Source organism: Erpetoichthys calabaricus, chromosome 1 (assembly GCF_900747795.2).
Source record: "Erpetoichthys calabaricus chromosome 1, fErpCal1.3, whole genome shotgun sequence".
NCBI lineage: Eukaryota > Metazoa > Chordata > Cladistia > Polypteriformes > Polypteridae > Erpetoichthys > Erpetoichthys calabaricus.
In genome coordinates this window covers 182,311,924-182,331,413 of record NC_041394.2, presented here as the reverse complement: position 1 = coordinate 182,331,413, position 19,490 = coordinate 182,311,924, and the positions used below count along the sequence as shown (strand labels likewise).

The window sequence follows — 19,490 nt, the reverse complement described above, 5'->3', positions numbered from 1 at the left end:
TTAAAACAGCTTTCCTTGAAGCATTTCTACTGGAGGATTACCAGACAGAGCTGGAAAATAAGCTCCTGTCCATGGTACAACAGCTAAATCAATCCATCCGGGACTTTGCTTATGACTGTCGGGCTCTGTGCTTGAAGTGGCACCCAGAGATACAGGAAGACAAGATAGTCTGCCGCATACTGAATGTGTGCAGTCTCCATCTGGCTGGGGGACTTAGAGGGGTGGTGTGACTAGTGTTGATGGTCTGGTGAAGATTGGCTCACTTGTGGAGTGGGACTGGGCCTCCTCTAAAGATTACTATAGTAAAGTACATTCAATTAAAAAGGAGGCTTCAGTTCCCAAAGCTACTAAGATAAAAGTCAGTCCAACATTGGGCTTTCTGTCTTTTCCTCCTGGTGGTTCCTGTCCAGGTGAGAGGTTGGATGCTGGATGGTGTGGTGGACACTGGAAGCCGGTATACCCTAATGAAGGAGAGCTGGTGGGACCGAATAACGGAGCCTTGTGAGAAACTACAGCCAGCCTCAGGTGTCAGTTTCATTTTAGTAGATGGAACAAAGAACAGGGCCAAAAGCAAAGTACATTGGGAACTCCAGTTACATTCAGATGTGTACCTGACCATTCTAGTCCTTCTTGGGCTTGATTCGGCTACAGCTATTAATATGAGCATATCTTTTCAACCCTGGAAATATGTGGTGCCTGAGGATGGGGAATGTTCCTTCTTGGTTAAGGCTCATGAGGAGCTTTGAGGGGCATACCTAGGATTACTTACAGTGGAGATCAAGACACCTTACGAACACTGCAACAGCAAGCATTGTGCAGCAACTGGAAGAGATATGACCTTTGCTGTATCAGTGGCCGGTGGTATGGATGAAAAACCTAGGACACACAACATACACATTAATGATAAACTCCCTGTTCATCACTTTATACCGGATTTCTCCTCAGAAGAAGCATATTATAAAAGAGTATGCCTTCCACATCCCTGTGGGCTGCTCCCGTGGTTTTAGTAAAAAGCCAGATAGGTCTTTCTGTTTTTGTGTGGACTTCAGAGGGTTGAATGCTAAGACCCATCTAGATGCTTATCCCATGCCCCAGGTGCACAAAATACTGGAATCCCTGTATGGTGTGACCATCTTCAACACACTAGACATGCATAGTGGATACTGTTAGGTATGCTTGGGAGATGACAGCGAGCTCAAGAGTACAGTGACGACCCCTGAGGGCTTGTTCCATTTCCGGGTCATGCCTTTTTACTTGAAAAATGCTGGGGCCACTTTTTCTAGCGTCTCATGGAACAGGTTCTTGGGGGTTGATAGGAAAATGTTTTGTCTACACTGATGACATTGTCTGCTCTCCCACATTGGAACAACATATTCAGGACTTGAACATAGTCTTCCAGAGAATCCAACAAGGTCGGCTCACGCTGAATGTGAAGAAATGTTCCCTCGCTCAACCCCAAATACACTTTTTGGGATACAGTGTCGGCAAAGGGAGTTGAAGTGGACCCAGAAAAGACCCGGGGTATAAAGGACTACCCCACTCCTTCAGACCTCGGGAGCCTGCAGCAGTTCCTTGGATTGGTGGGGTGGTATTGCAAGTTCATTCCTCGCCTAGATGATCTGGCTTACCCCTCTTAACAACCTAAGAAAAAAGATGTACCCTGGAAATGGACTGGTGAATGCCAGGATATTGTGGACCAACTTAAAGCGGCTCTGCAAGTTCCGCCCATCCTGCCTCAACCTGACCCTATACTACCCTTCCAATTCCAAACTGATGCCAGCAATGACCCACATTAAGAAAGGATGTATGGATCGTGTGGAAAAAGTGCCAGACAGGCCAGATGATGAAAGGCCCACCTGGAAAACCACTAGGAGAGCTACAATCAACTATTGCATCCCAACCAGGAGATACACTGGGGGTGGTCTTGATGGGACCCTTGCTTTCCACTTCTACCAAGAAGATGGTCTTGATGGGCATGGTGGATTATTATTTTTTTTTTTTTAAATGGATGGAGCCATTTGCCCTTACAGATGCCTTGGGGGGGTCTGAAGAAATATGTAGCGTCAGACAGAGGCCCGCAGTAATTCATTTTTTGTATGCAAAAGCTATATGCAGGCCTGGGGTGTAAAGCTTATTCCACAGGGCAGGACCTTCATGTTCCCTTCCATGCCAGCAGTTTGAGTGGAGTTCCCTATGCTTGGTGAGTCGTATACCACAAAGGACATCACCAACTTCGTGGAATGGTGCGATGCATTTTTTGTCCTCTCTCCTCTTGGCAAGGAAGAACTGATAGAGGTGATTAACGCAGTGCTAAAGGGTCATGCAGAAAGTTGGTGGCAAACTACTAGATAGACAATCGGGGGTTGGGACAGCTTTAAAGTGGCTTTCCTTGAAGCATTTCAACCGGAGGATTACCAGACAGAGCTGGAAAATAAACTTCTGTCCATGGTACAACAGCTAAATCAATTCAACAGCCAATTTAATCCATCCGAAGATGCCATTCGAGCCCACATACATGAAAGGGTGAAAGAATACATGGAAGATATTAGATTAGAACTGGAATGGGATATTGTGCAGTGTTTGGAAAGGCAAGACCAGCTGTGGAAGGAGCACCTCCATAGAGGAATGCATAACAGCTTCTAATCAGCTCTGCTCAAGCACATTCCACACTGTGGTTTGGGTGAGCTAAGAGCGATCCTTGCTTATCTGGGGTAGCGTGTTTGGAGATTCTGGGGAAAAGAGAACAAGGAAAATGTAGTCATGCTATCATAAATGTCTGTAAACTGCCTGGTTTGTCTGGAGCCAAGGATTTTCTTTCTTTAGTTATTTACATACTGTATTTGTGGAGATGTGTGGCAGGGAGGTTCGTTCATGAATTTGGTTGTTGCCATTAATATTTGTATGGTGTGGTGTGTGTGTGTATGTGTGTATATATATATATGTATGTGTGTATATGTACAGTGTGTGTATGTATATGTGTGTGTGTGTATATATATATATATAGCAAAAGTTTTAGGCAGGTGTGAAAAAATGCTGTAAACAAAGAATGCTTTCAGAAATATAAATGATTGTTATCAATTTACAAAATGCAAATGGCTGCAACTCTTCCATGAAGACCACTTCTGGCCAGACTTCTCCGGACAGTAGATGGGTGTACCTGGGTCCCACTGGTTTCTGCCAGTTCTAAGCTGATGGCACTGCTGAACATCTTCCGATTTCGAAGGGTAATAAGCTTGATGTGTCTTTCATCTGCTGCAATAAGTTTCCTTGGCCGACCACTGCGTCTACGATCCTCAACGTTGCCCGATTCTTTGTTCTTCAAAAGAGCTTGAACAGCACATCTTGAAACCCCAGTCTGCTTTGAAATCTTTGTCTGGGAGAGACCTTGCTGATGCAGTACAACTACCTTGTGTCTTGTTGCTGTGCTCAATCTTGCCATGACATGAAACTGTCTTCCATAACCTCACCTTGGTAGCAGAGTTTGGATGTTCCTCACCCAGTTTTAAGCCTCCTACACAGCTGTTTCTGTTTCAGTTAATGACTGTGTTTCAACCTACGTGTGACATTGATGATCATTAGCACCTGTTTGGTATAATTGGTTGATCATACACCTGACTAGAATCCTACAAAATCCCTGACTTTGTGCAAGTGTACCTATACGAATTGATGCTGGTTTGAAGGCAAAAGGTAGTAGCACCAAATATTGATTTTTGATTTAGATTTTTCTTTTGTTCGTTCACTTTGTTTATTGTTATCAATTTATAAAATGCAATCATTTATTTATATTTCAGAAAGCATTCTTTGTTTACAGCATTTTTTTCACACCTGCCTAAAACTTTTTTGCACAGTACTGTATATAATATACACACACCCACATTGCTTACAATATTAAGGTAACCTTTAATCATCACAGTCTAACACTGAGTCAGTTAAACTTTAGGGATATCAATCTGTCCATTTTGGAAGCATAAGCAATTGTGAATCAACTTCACCTGCTTTGGTACAAATGAAAGTGACAACAGGTGCACTGGAGAAGCAACGATGAGATAACCTCCAAAAAGGGAATGGTTTTGCAGGTGGTGCTCATAGACAATTATTCTCATCATTCCTGACAGATTATTCTCTAGTTTTGCATTTTGCTAGTGTCCTTATCACAACTGGTAGTATGAGGAGGTACCTGCAGCCAATTCTGGTTGCACAGGTAGTCCAGCTCTTCCAGGATGGCACATCCATACGTGCAGTTGCAAGATTTGCTATATCTCCCAGTACATTTTTGAGCATGGAGGAGATTCTAGAAGGTGGGCCATTACACATGGGGAGCTGGACAGGTGCTGTAGAAGGGCATCAACCCCTTGTGTGAGAAGGAACAGGAGTACTGGCAGAGCCATGCAAAATGACCTCCAGCTGGCTACTGGTGTTCATGTTTCTGACCAAACTGTCAAAAACAGACTCCATGAGGGTCCAACATCCTCTAGTGGGATCTGTGCTCACAGCCCATCACACTGCAGATAGATTGGCATTCATCACAGAATACCACAATTGTTCTCCACACAGATGAGAGCAGATTCAAACTGAGCACATGTGATAGATGCGAGTTTGGAGACGCCAGGTTGGAAGTTATGCAGCCTGCCACATCATCCAGCATGACCTGTTTTATGGAGAGTCAATCATTTTCTGAGGAGGCATATCCTTGGATGGTCATAGAGGCCTCCATGTGCTAGGCAACAGTACCCTAACATATGTTAGGCACCAGGAAGAAATCCTCCTGGTGCAGGACATGCTTGGCCTTGTGTAGGCAGTTCCTGGATGATGAAGGCATTGATCCCATTGACTGCACCACACATTCCCCAGACCTGAATCCAACAGAGAACCACTGGGACGTTCTGTACAGTATTGATGCATCCGATGCTGCCAAGTAGCGCCACAGACTGTCCAGGAGCTCACTGATGTCCTGATCCAGGTCTAGGAGGAGATCTCCCTAGGACATCATCCACAATCTCATCAGGAGCATACCCAGACATTGTTGGGAGTGCATACAGGGACACAGGGAGCCATAAACACTACTGAGTCACATTAACAGTTGCCTTGATGAAATTCTTGCAGGTTCGATCATCCTGTGATTTCAGTTTTTTAGTTTGATTTTTCGGTGTGACGTTGAATCCAGCCCTCAATGGTTTGGTGATTTAGGTTCCCATTGACCATTGCTGCATCATTTTGTTGTCAACGGATTACACAGTATTGCACATTATTGCAGTATTACATTTTCCGTGTGAATATTTAAATTTTTTTGAGGTTTGTGTGTGTGTATGTGTGTGTCTTTAAAGAGCTTCTATAAAAAGCCAAATTCCCCCTGAGGACAAATAGTTTTATATTTAATAAATTGGAGGTGTGGACTACCTCAGCCATGTAACTAGCCTTCAGGTCCTTCTTGCAACAAGTTGTGGTGTGGCTCTGTGCTATGGCTGAAGGGACAAGAGCAGTGGTGCAGCCACACAGCATTGCTGACACAAAGACCATAGTGACATCAACTGGTATTAAAGCAACTTACAGAAGATGATTACGTGATAGGCAGAAGAAGAATGACAGCCCAACTTTCCTCCATGTGTAATCTGCTGGTACTTGCAAACTAATGGGACTGTAGCATTAATTTTGGGGGTACTGGTGGGGTCAGAGTTTTTTTTTTTTGTAGTCTATATCTTCCTGATATTGGTATGCGAGAATAGTTGCTAAATGCATTTTGGATGACATCTAATTACTTTGTACACTTTGCCATGTACAATGTGCATGAATAATAAAATGTGGTTGAATGTGTTTTTCTTTCTTTGCCATTGATTGTGTCCCATAAAAGATAACACAGGGCAGTGTAATTAAAGCCATGGCTATATATTGTCTCCTGGGGTATGTCTTAAGTTGATATGCTTCTGGAGAGTGTTGATTAGCACATGTAAGTAAGAATTCCATTGTACCCATGAGAGTAATGGCTCTATAAATCTTTAAGCCTACAGTATATTTGTATATTTTACTAAATCCACTGTTGCCATTACATAGTGTATATATCCAAGAAGCTGTAGAGAGTTTTATCACAAAAAGAGAAATTTTTAGAAGTAGTGTTGTAGAAAGATGATTGATTGAGAGTCCCATGAATGTATTTGTATACCTTTTGATTTGTAAGTTCTTTGTGATAATTTTTCACATTTGCTTTAATGTAATAAAAATAATGAAATGCTTGGTCTTTGGAAACTTGTGATATTTGTAGTTGCCAAGAGATGGCACTAAAACTATTTGCATTGCAGTCTTCATTTACCGTATGTCTTGCACTCTGTTTGAGTGCAATGTACGTTGCTCCCTAACACTGAATATTTTCATGTAAGGGAATGGGCATGTGAACATTTAAATGGACATTTAATTATTTTACACTTTTTGACAAAGCATCTACTCTCCAATGATAAAAATTTCAATGTAGTATTTTTCAATAATGCACGTTCATGTCTTCTGTTTTTATGTAAATTGTGAATTAAGTGAAAACTCACTTAAGTTTTTTCAATTAAATATCTTAATTGAAGCAACACATCATTCTTAGATTGTAAATATTCATTTAACAGTAATTAATAAAACAACAAGATGGGCTTTAACTAAGGGTATGAACAGGTTTTATTTAAAGTTGAGATATTCATAGAATGATTAGCTGAGGACATACTATTTTTAGAATAAGAAGGTGGTTGAATAGTTTATGCATTTATTTTGTATTATCTGTATTACCAATTAAATGGCTTAAAATGTAGTAAAATATATTCATGAATTTATGAAATTATTTAGCATAACCAAAGTAAATGGTACACTACAAGATACAGCATGTATGTTTGTTTTCTTCCCAGTTGTTTAACATTTAGACCAGCAGTTCTCCGCATTCAGTCCTGGTAATTATGCAAGCCATTTCCCCGTTTCTGTGTGGTGTTTTTTGCACAATCATCCAGAAATTACAAAGTGGTTATACTTTAATTTTACTGAAAGAAGCAGGAATTTTATGAGCTTGGACTTTTTTTTAATTTTTTTTTTATTTTCTGGTTATTTGGACAATTATTTACTAATAGATAGATAAGTAGGTAAGTGGGTAACACTGAAGTAGCTGTTCCTTTCAAAGTTGTTTGTTGGTGTTTACTCTGCTCAAAATTAATTGTCAGTATTCAACTACACAAAAAAAATGAATTTAAACAAGTTAGGCAGTGTATGCATGGCATAACATTAAGGCATGTTCACTGACTAAATTTAACTGATATGAAAGTTGGGGCATTTCACATTTTATTTACTTCATCCAAGAGTCAGTTATTGCATTTTCATTTTTAGTTTGTAGCAATGAATCTTAGTCAAAAAAGTTATAGCAATAATAGAATGCAATGTTAGTAGACTACACTAACACTGATTTTTAACGTTAACAGTGAATTAAAAACGGAGCATAAATTGGCTTGTGGTGGCCCAATAGCTTTTCGGCATCGATTTTCATATCAAACAAAATTTACCTGCTGGTGGAGGACAAATTGATTTGTAACTGCTTATACTACACTAGCACGTAGAATTACCTTGCTCAACTGGAAGAATCCCAGCCCACCTGTTATAAGCCAGTGGGTAGCTGATGTTCTATACTATTTGAATTTGGGGAAAAAAATTTAAATTCTTTCTTAGAGGATTTGTTTAAAACTTTGTTAAAAATATGGCAAATCTAATTAATCAAATCTTAGACTAAACATTTATACAGGTGAAAAGGACATTCTCTTTGCTTTATTGTTTTTAAAGATTTGCTCATGCTGTTGGCTCTCCTCTCAAACAAGGGTTGAATTCTGGTGTGTTTGACATAATTGTATAGAATGTTTGCTTCAAATTTAAAAAAAATCGATTTTTTTTTTTTTTAATGTGCTAGTTGTGGAGGGTCTATGACTAATTGTTAATTTTATTAAAACATGACATTTTTGAAAGTATATTCAAAAGAATGGTATCCAAAATTTAGTATTTGAAAACTTTTTTAATACAAAACATCCAATTATGGCATAGAGTTAGTATCAATATTACCCTATGAAAGCAAAGGAACTGAAATAAGTTGCCCATCCAGCTATTAACATTAAACACAGGAAGAACTTGGACTGGATCTGATGTATTTTGTAACAGGAATATGAATGGTACACGATGGGTAAGTACATTAGGGGCTTGCTGTGATCATGTATGTATATCTAGGACCGAAAGATTACAGGTTTAAGCTACTGAATCCTCACTCCATCCAAAGCCATTTTTAAATCTGTTCTATGATTATACCAATTAGGGCAGCTGCACCTTTCCAGTGTTGTCAATTAGATTAAACCTTATGTAGCAGGAGGTTGATAATCTGTAGATAATATTGAATTAATTCAGTGTTTTATATGTTTACATAATTTGCTTTTCCCATCCATTTCTGGAGAAGTGACATTTTTGTACTCTTAGTTGACTAAAAAAGCAGGAGAAGGGCGCTACCACCTGACCTGTTTGCATGTGAGCTCTGCCTAGTGTTTGACTCACTTGTTTTGGGCATCTGAGTGGCTGTCAAACCAGTAAGAGATGAAAATATACAAGTCCAAGCAACCATTCTAAAGGTAAAATTGAAATAGTAAACTAATTAATTAATAGCTGAAGCTGCACAAAATGCTTGTATGTTTTAAGATGTACTAGTTCGCAAATTCATCAATGCTTTTTCAATTGGATAGTTGGAAAATTTAAAAGATCCTGCAGTGAGATCTGTTTGAGAGATCTGAACAAAAATACTCGACAAATGTAGCACTCTTATTCTTCAAATACATCTCAACAAAATTGATCTGCTGGAGACTGAAGAGTTTCATGAGACCAGACAGACATGGACTTACTCAATAGCTGCTTTGCGCATTATTTGCAAATAGTACACACCCACACCTTTTTTTTAAATAAATAAATAAATAAAAGGATTTAAATATACAGAATAAATGCATACATGTCTTAATTTACGTATGTGTAAATCTGACACCCCTGCATTCTAAATTCAAAATAAAAGGAAAAGGTCATCTAATTAAGCAAGGAGATCAATTAAAGGTAACAATGACTGACTGTCTAAAACTGGTTAAAACAAAACCCTGCAGCCACAGTCTCTGTCTGAGCCTATCCCTACTGCATATCGAAATCCCAATGGTCTATACCAGTGTTTCCCAAACTCAGTCCTGGGGGACACCCTGTGGCTACCGGTTTTTCTTTCAGCCAACTTCTCTTTTTAATTGAACTCCTGGGCTAATTAAGTGAACTGATATTTCCCAACTTCTGTATTTAGGGAACAATACAGAAATTAGAAAACTAAGTTTGCTAAAAAAAAAAAAAAAAAAAAAAAAGTACCAAGCAGTTTTCATCTTGAAATCTGTTTTTCAATGTGTTCTAATTGTTTAATTAATCCATTATTTACTAATTAGTGGGTCTGACTCTAAAATAATTACACATCTGTAATCCTCATGAAAAGAACACATGTGTAAACTAATCCTGAGACCATCATATAGTATTTGACTGTTTGTGTTCATAATATAATGAATATTTCACTTACCAGATTTTTTTAATTACTACTGTGTATGGCAATAATTAACAATGTTATCTATTTCTGTTCCAAAACCATAATGAACCAATTTACTATTTTAGGTCTTTTGGTAAAAAAATCACAGTTTCAGTTTGTACGTTATTGGTATTATATGCTTCCATTGATTTTACCGGTTTAAAAAGTTTTAGGGCTGCGTGGAGCAAAAATCCATCTAGGAAGCATCTATCAGAAAATTTTAAACCAACCAACCAAACAAACCAAAAATTCTATAATGGATGAAATTAGTTAGGTCTTGGGAGTTGAGATGAGCTGAATGGAGTGAAAGTCCCTAACAGAGAACATCTGCGCACATCATGTCAATTTGCTGTCGTCGGCCAGCCTAACGTATGTTTTTGGAATGTTGAAGGGAGAACACTCCTAGACCCTGGGAGTGAACCAAATAGTAGACATCAACTGGGTCAGAATTCAAACTCCACTTTCTGATCCAGCGAGACAGTGGTGTAAACCAATGTTCCAGTGTAATGTCTCTTATTAAGTACTAATTAACTTTGAATTTTTTTTTAGAATATGCAACATTTTTTGCAGATCTGTAACATTTTGTTGTGTATTTAAGATTTTGACACGGCATATTTATATGCATTTAATGACGTTTGTTATCTTAAACTGCATGTCACCTATATCGCGCTTGCCAGTTGACCCTTATACAGTCACTATCTTGGAAATAATTATATATAATTATAAGTATTTATAAATAATTATAAGTATTTTATCCCCTTTTTTTCCCCCCTTAAATTAAGTTCCTGGTTCTGCCTTATGCATAATGCAGTAATTAATTGTTCAAGTACGAGTGGCATTGATAAAAACTGTCTGATCAGCTTAGCCATGCTGACCTTTCAATTGATGGACTCTTTTGAGGATTTTATCTGTAGTTCTTGTCCTAGAAGAAGACTGAGATGAATTTGTATTCTGCAATAATATATTTAAAATAGAGATTATCCTAGTTTATTAATTTTATGTTTAGATTTTATGTGTATATGTATGTATAGGTGGGTGTGTGCATATTTATTTTATTAATCCATATTTTTTTAGAAGGTCAAATTAAAACAAGAGGTGCACCAAAGCCTTAAATATATTAGGATGAACTTCTAGGAATGGTAATGGTGTAAATGTCAATGGATGTTTCATAAGTTGTGGACCGAATTATATCAAACATTAGGATCATTAATATAAAGGACACTATGCTGCATCATCCGTGGATGAATAAATAGATTAAAACAAATGCAGCTGTATAACATCTCTTAGACACACTAATAGTATTTGCTGCCAGGCTATTGATCACACAAGAGAAACGGTTAAAATTAATTATAAGATGAAATACACTTGCTTTCAATGTTATGCCTTTAAGTACATCAAAGCTTGCCAGTGTACTGCAGGGAAACTTCTGTTCCATTGATTTTTTTGTTTTTTTTTTACCTTTCAATTCCATATCTGCCTCCTTCGGGGTTTAAAGACTGTATCTTAATGCAAAATTCTTTTAAACGTGATCTGTAACTTGATTTGATATGAGATATGGGCTAAATGAAGTTTGAGAGTGTACCTTTAGAAGTGCCAGCTTCTTGAAAGCACATATACAATATATTTGTTTCTCTGAGGTGTTTTTATAACTGTATGCTTCATAATGTGTGGTCATGTCAGTAGATTTACTAATTATTAATATACGTTTATTTCCTCTGTTTGAGTCAATGTAAATTACAAAAATGCATTACCAAGTTTTACACTAAATGTATTGTTTATTGGCTACTTTTAGATGCATGATCTGCACTGCGCTGGAGGTGATTCATCAGGTGTCATGCTACGTTCTCTTCCAAAAGACAGTATATGCAGTATATCTTATTTGAGGTAGATAAACTTGGTGTCAATGGTTAACTAGTTCTGCATATGTGCACCAACTTCCATAATCCATTCACATAATAGTGTGACATTTTCTGCATAAAATGTAAAGGTTGGCTTATTTTTGGCTGCAATGTACTGTATATGGAAGACTTTTGGTTCAGATATACAGTATACCACACAATCTTTTTAACTACTTTGTGGTTATTAATTGGTGTTTTCTCAAGCAGCAAGGTTTGCATGCATTTTACTCTTTGAAGCAATGAAATTTTGCTTTGAAGCAATGGAAAAATTGATTTGAAATATATTGAAAAACCAAATAACGATATGACATAATCAATTTTTTTACCTCTGTTTGTTTATTTGCTATCTGGTTGAAGTCTGTGTTCATAAACCGCACTCTTCTTCAAGATTGCTTTATACAGTTTCAGTGGCAGTCCTGTCCCCACTTTCATTATGCATTATGCCAATCCGTTTCAAGTTGCCCAAACTATGGTATGAGCAAGCCCTAAATGGGATGTCAGATTCATAAAATCAGATTGTGTGATCTGTCATTGTATGAAGCACCCGGGTGTGTGTGTGGTGCCCACCATAAGAGGTGTTATATAAAATTTATTATACACTTTTATTATGCATCATCTATGTAATTGTTGAATGATTATATGCACATTGGTATATACCTGCAAAAACCAAATTAGTTTTGGTGAAGCCTTTGTCAAGGGTTTTTGTTTATGGGTTATAAGCTTTACCTTGGGGCTCTGTTTCCATCCTTGAGGGGTGGAAGTTTAACCTTATCTTTTATAGTTTTTTTTCTTCTTTTTTTGGCATTAAAACTAATACGACCCTAAAACAAAAGGTGAATACTAGCAGCTTTTTCTCCATATCTGCTGGGAAAGCCATAGATGAGAGAGACTATGCAGTATGGGCCAACTATAATCTGCTATGATGATAATGATGGAATTTATTGTCATCATTTATTATCACTATTCATTTACAGGCTATATCCTCGAGAAAAACAAGTTTGTAACATACTGTAAAATGTGTCAAAATCATGCCTTCCACTAGCAGACTCTAGCTGTGAAATGTGGCCCGGCACACATCAAGCAGCTTGATCTTTTTTTTCCCCACTTAATGGCTGGCTGCAGACCTTCAGTTTTGTATGTTAGTCTGAGTGACAACTGATATGTAGATGCAGCAGGAAACTTAACAATACATGTTTTCTTGACATCAAGTAGATCTGAGGTTATGTGGCATCTTCTGGTGTCTAACTGATATTGAGCTATTGGGCTATTGAATATTGGGAACATAGACACCCTGCCCAAACACACAATAATGAACAAGTGCTGTCTTTATTTTGTGTTATTAAAGGTTTTATTCTTTTTTTGTGTATGATTCTTAACTGTCTCTGTATGATAGCCTTCACAACTACAGGAAGAGAGATACAGATTTGGATAAACCGCTAATATCACTGCACAATTTTTTTTTTTTTTTGAAAAGTCTTGCTTCCTGAAAAGTTTTTGCTGATTGTGACAGGTACCTATTGGGTATGAACAAATATAGTTTTGGTTTTACTGCATCACGTAGGAACTCTGAGAAATAGACATTTATATGTTTACTGACAATAACGTATTTAAGTCACGTTTATGTTTCGCATAAGCTATTAAATTCAACATAATTAATTGTTTTGCTCCTGATTTTCTTTTGTATTCAATGTCTGGTGCATCACGTTGCAGTGTCCAACAGTAGTCAGCAAGCATTGACGGATTCCAGTTGCCCTGGTATCGTTTCTCCATCGTAGCAATGTCCTGGTGAAACCTTTCACCGTGTTCGTCACTGACAGAACCGAGATTTTCTGGGAAGAAGTCCAAGTGTGAGTGGAGGAAATTAATCTTGAGTGACATGTTGCACTTCATTGTGTTGTATGCTTTGAGAAGTTTGTCTACCAGCTGAATGTAGTTTGGGGCTCTGTAATTACCCAGAAAATTGTCCACAATGTTTTTGAAGGCTTTCCAGGCAATTTTTTCCGGCTCAACTAACCGATGTTCGAACCGCTTGTCACTCATAACATGTCTAATCTGGGGGCCAGCAAAAATGCCCTCTTTGATCTTGGTGTCAGTTATTCTTGGGAACATCTGTCTTAAAAATAACGAAAACCTTTGCTTTCCTTGTTCAGTGCTTTCACGAAATTCTTCATGAGTCCCAGTTTTATGTGCAGAGGAGGCAAAAATATCTTTGCCGGGTCGACAAGCGATTCATGTGCCATATTTTTCTGTCCTGGAACTAACTTTTTACGGAGTGGCCAGTTCTGTCGAGAATAGTGCGACTCTTTGGCACGGCTGTCCCATTCACAGATGAAACAACAGTACTTTGTATAGCCAAGCTGCAGTCCTAGTAACAGAGCAACGACTTTAAGATCTTCACAGATATTCCAGTTGTAATAATAATAATAATAATTCATTACATTTATATAGCGCTTTTCTCAGTACTCAGTACCTGCTATGCTGGACGTGCTTCAGCAACAGTTCCATATTCTCATAACTTTCTTTCATGTATGCTGCATAGCCAACAGGTACTGAAGGATAAACGTTGCCATTGTGTAGCAGAACATTGATTCGTCAATGTTAAGCCTGAAAGCTGAAGAGATGTCACTCTTCTGGGTTGTGATCACAACCCAAGGCCGAGAACAATCCTTCAATGTCACAACAGAAACAGAGACTGTCAACTTGTGCAAAAAATTTGGTTATATCATGATGTCGGCCTCGAAACACAGAAATTTTCATACCTGGTGACAGCAAACACCATTCCTGCAGTCTCGAACCCAGCAGCTCGGCTTTTGCTTTTGACAGACCCAAATCTCTGACCAAATCATTCAGATTCAGAGTTATGAGATGTGGATCAACTGAAGAGCACGGTTCAAAATCCGGGTCAATGTCACTGTCAGTAACCTGCATTACAGTTTCTTCATCTGGTTCATCTAAGGTCCAATCCTTTGGTGGTTTCGGAATTGGAAGACTGTCGTCATGTGGCACGGGTCTTCTTGCTGAAGGCAGATTAGGATATTCAATTGACTTGTTGTTTTTGGCAGAGAAACCAGACACATTAGTCAAACAGAAGTAACAGTTCGTCACATGGTCTTTCTGTTCTCGCCATATCATCGGAACAGCAAACGTCATTGTCTTTCGAGTGCCTCTGAGCCAGGCTCTTGGACTGACCGCACATGTTGCACAGCAAATGTGAGGCGCCTATTCCTTGTCTTGATCACCAATTTTGCAGCCGAAATACAGATGATAAGCTTTCTTCACAAGAGCAGTCATCCAACGTCTTTGAGACGCAAGTGTATATTCACCACGGATATAGCAGAATGTATCGTGGCTGTTACGAAATTGACGAGACATATCACCAGACACTAAAACATCTATAGCATCAAGCTTACTTACTGTTATATTGCTACATATACTATACTTTACTATACTGATACTATACACACACACTGACTATCTATATTAACCAAATGAGCAGGATTGGTGTATGCAAGCCACCTTTTATAGCATGCTGAGACAGCGTCAAGCTCATTCAGACCTGCCCAGGATGTCAACTTCCACAGAATATCATCCAACCTGGCCTGATTCCATGCCTGGACATACCCAGGCTGCACACACCGTTGTTAAGTCACTTACGGGAGCGAAAATGTTTGGATACCAATATAAAAAAAAATCATGACAAAACTGATGTCTCTGAAACGGTACGTGATGGGTAAATCCTTGATGTGATATTTGTGATCAGCACCCAAAAATCTATAAAACACCCAACCGTGTTCAAGAAGCAAAAACTTTGTTGTGCTGTGTAATCCAGTCCTTCCAAACCTGCTTTTTTTTCAGCAGGGCCTTAGCAAATTTCACAAATGAGCATCACAAGTTTTTCCACACCTTTTCAAAGTCTGCAAACAAAAGGATTTGCCTGTTTTGAGATTAGTAGTAGAAAAACGGATTGCCAGGCTGCAGTCCCCAAACCCAATGCCCCTGGGGTTTAACATTTTAAGAAATGGAATGCATGCATTCACTTAGAATGCTCCCCTGACACACAGACTGGCCATCAGTATCAAACACTACCATGGACCGTGCTGCCATCCACATCTAATAAAATATTAAAAATGAGTCATGCTGTTTGTATAAAGAAATGTAAGTATGTAATTACTTTATGATCAATTTTACCATACAAACATTTTCCTGCCCTGCTGATGACATAGGTTGGTTCCTGCTTTATGCCAAGAACTGCTGGTATAGACTTTGGCCCTTTCAACTCTGAACTGACTTAGAATGGTTGGCTGTACATAAATGAATGCAGCATTGGAACTGACATCGTGGCCTTTGTTGGGACCACATAAGATCTTCCAGTTCGGATGTAGCCAAATGTTTTTCAGATACATATCTTAATTCAGAATGTGTTTTTAAATTCAATTACAAATTATATTAAAGCAACATAGTATTAATGTTCAATTTAAATTCATATTGTGGGTTATTATTTTCAAAATGAAAATCAATGTCTTTTTTCTTTATAAGAAGCCACTGTTTACCCAATAATAAAGATGGTGCTTAACTGATTTTTTTAACTAGAGATTGGCTCCATCTGATTAAATTACCTTGGTTTTTTATATATTATGTAATATAGCACTTATCTTTGACATGGTTGAAAACTGCCCTTACTGCAAAGAAGGTTAAGTGTTGTTCAAAACAGGGTTTTAAAGGAATTTAAATGATGATATCCTCAACAGAAACTATAAATTTAATTAATATTTTACTGAATCCTTTTACTTAATTTCATTTTATATTCTCTAATACCAACAAGTCATATCTTAAATCAGGTGGATTTATGACCACTTCAACTATTTTACTGTGAAACTTCACATTTTTTAATGCATAGCTTTTCTTTGTTCTTTTATCATTTCTTGCTTTATTTTTCTGTTTACTCTAGCAAAGTTATAACTATTTTCCATCTAATAATGAGAGATTTACTTATTACTTTTTTGTGGTTTTATATAAGATCAGTCTTCAAGTGAAAATGTTGTGATCCTAAATGTTTAACATGTATCTTTTCCTTCTTCAGTATTTACTAGCCATGGTCCTGGTTTATTTCAAGCGTGCATGTCTACCTGTTAATCAGTACACACCTCTGAACTTTTTTCTTGCGCTGTAAGTATATACTTTAATCAATTTGCTGATCTTCTAACCTTTTATTTCCAAATGTAACTTCTTAGGATGCATTTTTTTGTTTTTGTAGATATTATTTAATGTGTCTATAAACATCTGAACCTTTATTAACTGTTGTGTTTTAATGCAAATAAGTATTGCTCATTTTGCAGCTGTCTACTTATAAAAAATATTTCAGTATGTCCTGGCAGGAACTCTCATTTAAAGCCTTGAAATGGCAAGGGATCATGGAAGAAGCTGCATAGCTATCATTCCCTATTTCTGCTTTCATTATCAGAATTGGTTTACATGTATAATAATTTTTGAGTTAATCAAAAGAGGGCCATAGAAAAAGCATGGAAATAGAATAATCTTGTAAACCAGTAAGTAAAGCCTTGAGAGCCCTTTTAAATGTTAAGGCAGCTTTTTTTTTTTCTTGTAAAATATTTTATAGACCTTGAAATGCTTAGTATATTTAGTTCTGAAAATGTTTAATATAGCTGTGTCATTTAAACAGATTACTCATTGATAGGGCTATCTACATTTCTTGGTTATCAATGTAGTTAATAGTGATGACACTAAACATCGCAGCAAAAAATTGCCATGACACATTCGAATGATTCTTGTTTCATTAACCACTCTTCATGCTCCTGTTTTAATGTTTATACCTGTATATGCATAGTGCTTGTTCTTCATTAAAATAGTTAAATGGATATACTGTACTACTTATATATTGTGTGATTTTTGTTTTCATTCTGTCTTTAATATTCATATTTTCACTTTCTTACTCAACTTTTCAAATATGACCATATTAAACCAAATTTATTTAATGGCATACAAAAAGTTTAGCTTGTCAAATGATTGAGTTTCCTTAACTGTAAGCTGGTTTTTGCAGCAAACTCCATTATACTAATTTGAATTTAGGTTGGTCTGCATTTGAAGACTGTTGTAAATGGACTTTAATTGACAATGGGGAAGTGATAGAAATGAGGTGGACAACATAATAGGTTATTAGTTAATATGGTTGCTAGTATACACCTAAGGGGAAAGTCGAAGACCAGAATAAAGAAGCTTCATTGCTTTAGAGTAATATTCTGTGGACTGGCAATTTTATTTGTGCTTATTTGAAAAACCGAGTATAAAGAGATGAAAAACTGAAATGGTATGCTGTAACTATACAAATTTTAGTTTTCTGAACAACTGAAAATACAGTGTGATAACCATTAGTTTGCATAGCAAATGCATTAAAGTCTTTCAGACATTTTAGCTTTACTTTCTGGAAAAAAGCAAATGCTGCCATTGTAGCTAGCAGCTGGCCTTTTATGCTTTACTGTTGTGTTTTAGGTATTTTGAATTTATATTTTTTTAATTAAATCCACCATCAGTCCAGTCCACTGTTTTTCAGAGTACATGTAGTGGGTACATTTTATTACTGCCAAACGAAGGGGTAAAAAAAAATACACTTTTTATAATTTTAAATATTTGGAGTGGTCAAGTACTTAATAAAAGGATCCAGAATTAAGATTAGACTCTTTTGAATATCAAGTGTCCTTTAAAGGCTATCCCAAGAATTTACCAGTGAATTAAAGTCCTTTTACGAATCCTAAAAAACTCAACCTTGCAGGTTTGCCCAATGAGACAAAGTAGAATTCCCAGGTATTTCCCCAGTTTGGCCTTTGTGTGACCAAATTATGAAAATTGCTGGAAACCACAGCGTAATTTTGGGAAACTTAATTGACATACACTAAGCTGTTTGGAAAATGCAAATTTGGAGAGATTTGGAGTGTCTTGCCATCCAGCTCAAAGAAGGAAGGAAGAATGAAAACCGTTGAGCCCAGTTACCACCAGAGGCAAGAATGAGCCACTTGCTTTAATATTGTCCCTTCAACCAATGAATTCAGATGACTGTAAAGGACAGGTTAAGGTATATGGAGAGCAGGGTACAAGTCTTACGCAAACCGGTACCAACAGCTTTGTGAAACAATGGTATTTAGTGGAAATACAATGGCATCCATGCTGTTTAATATTTACAGTAATTCTACTGTTTTTTGGTTTCCTAACTATGGTTATGCGAGATCTCAAAAAGGTCTTTGTAATCGAGGTATGGTGTGCTTCATAAGAATTATAATACATAAAGAAAACCAATGCAACACTAAACCATTGCTGCCCGCCAGTATATTTTAGACAAACAAAAACACTTGTGTACCTTTTTGGAATTTCTGGTCCATTACCCAGGATAAGAATTTTGTATGATGATGATTTTGACCTAGGAAATTGCTGAGACATTTCTGTGTGTGTGTGAGTGTGAGTGCATGTGTGTGCATGAATGGTTTCCATAAGCCCCCCCCCCCCCCCCAAACAAGGTAACCACTGAATTTCCCAGATAGCATGTGTGAAAAGGTTTATGTATAGACCAGTGAAAAATCTTTTCACAGAAATTATTTGATAGACAACAAACATAATAATAGTGAGTTTCCCTTTTAGGTACTTGGCTAATGACATGGAGGAAGAGGAGGAGGAACTAAAATATGAGATATTCCCTTGGGCACTTGGTGCCAAATGGCGAGAGTTATTTCCTAGTTTCCTGCAACTTCGTGCTTTGCTGTGGTGTAGGATGGAATTCCGAGCATTTGTTAGTCGTCACTGTTGTGAAGAGGTCTGTTTTAATAAACACACTGGTGAATTACATTTTGTTATTTTAATGTGTATATATAATCCCACCCGAGGGGCATGGGAGATTCTATATATAACCATAATTTTAATTTAATATTAAAAGCATTGCAGTATTTTCTAGCACCTACACATTGTTTTGGGAACTACTACTGGGTTAATGATGCCTT

General features: G+C 37.4%; 1 protein-coding gene across 1 annotated transcript in view; it reads left to right on the top strand.

The window, feature by feature from the left end:
• LOC114646318 (speedy protein A-like) overlaps positions 1–19,490 on the top strand; it is a 67,400-nt gene that overhangs the window by 29,147 nt on the left and 18,763 nt on the right. Inside the window, exons 4-5 of the mRNA XM_051930856.1 lie at positions 16,568–16,653; positions 19,135–19,306. Of these exons, the coding sequence (XP_051786816.1) occupies positions 16,568–16,653; positions 19,135–19,306 (258 nt within the window). The remainder of the gene's footprint in view (positions 1–16,567; positions 16,654–19,134; positions 19,307–19,490) is intronic.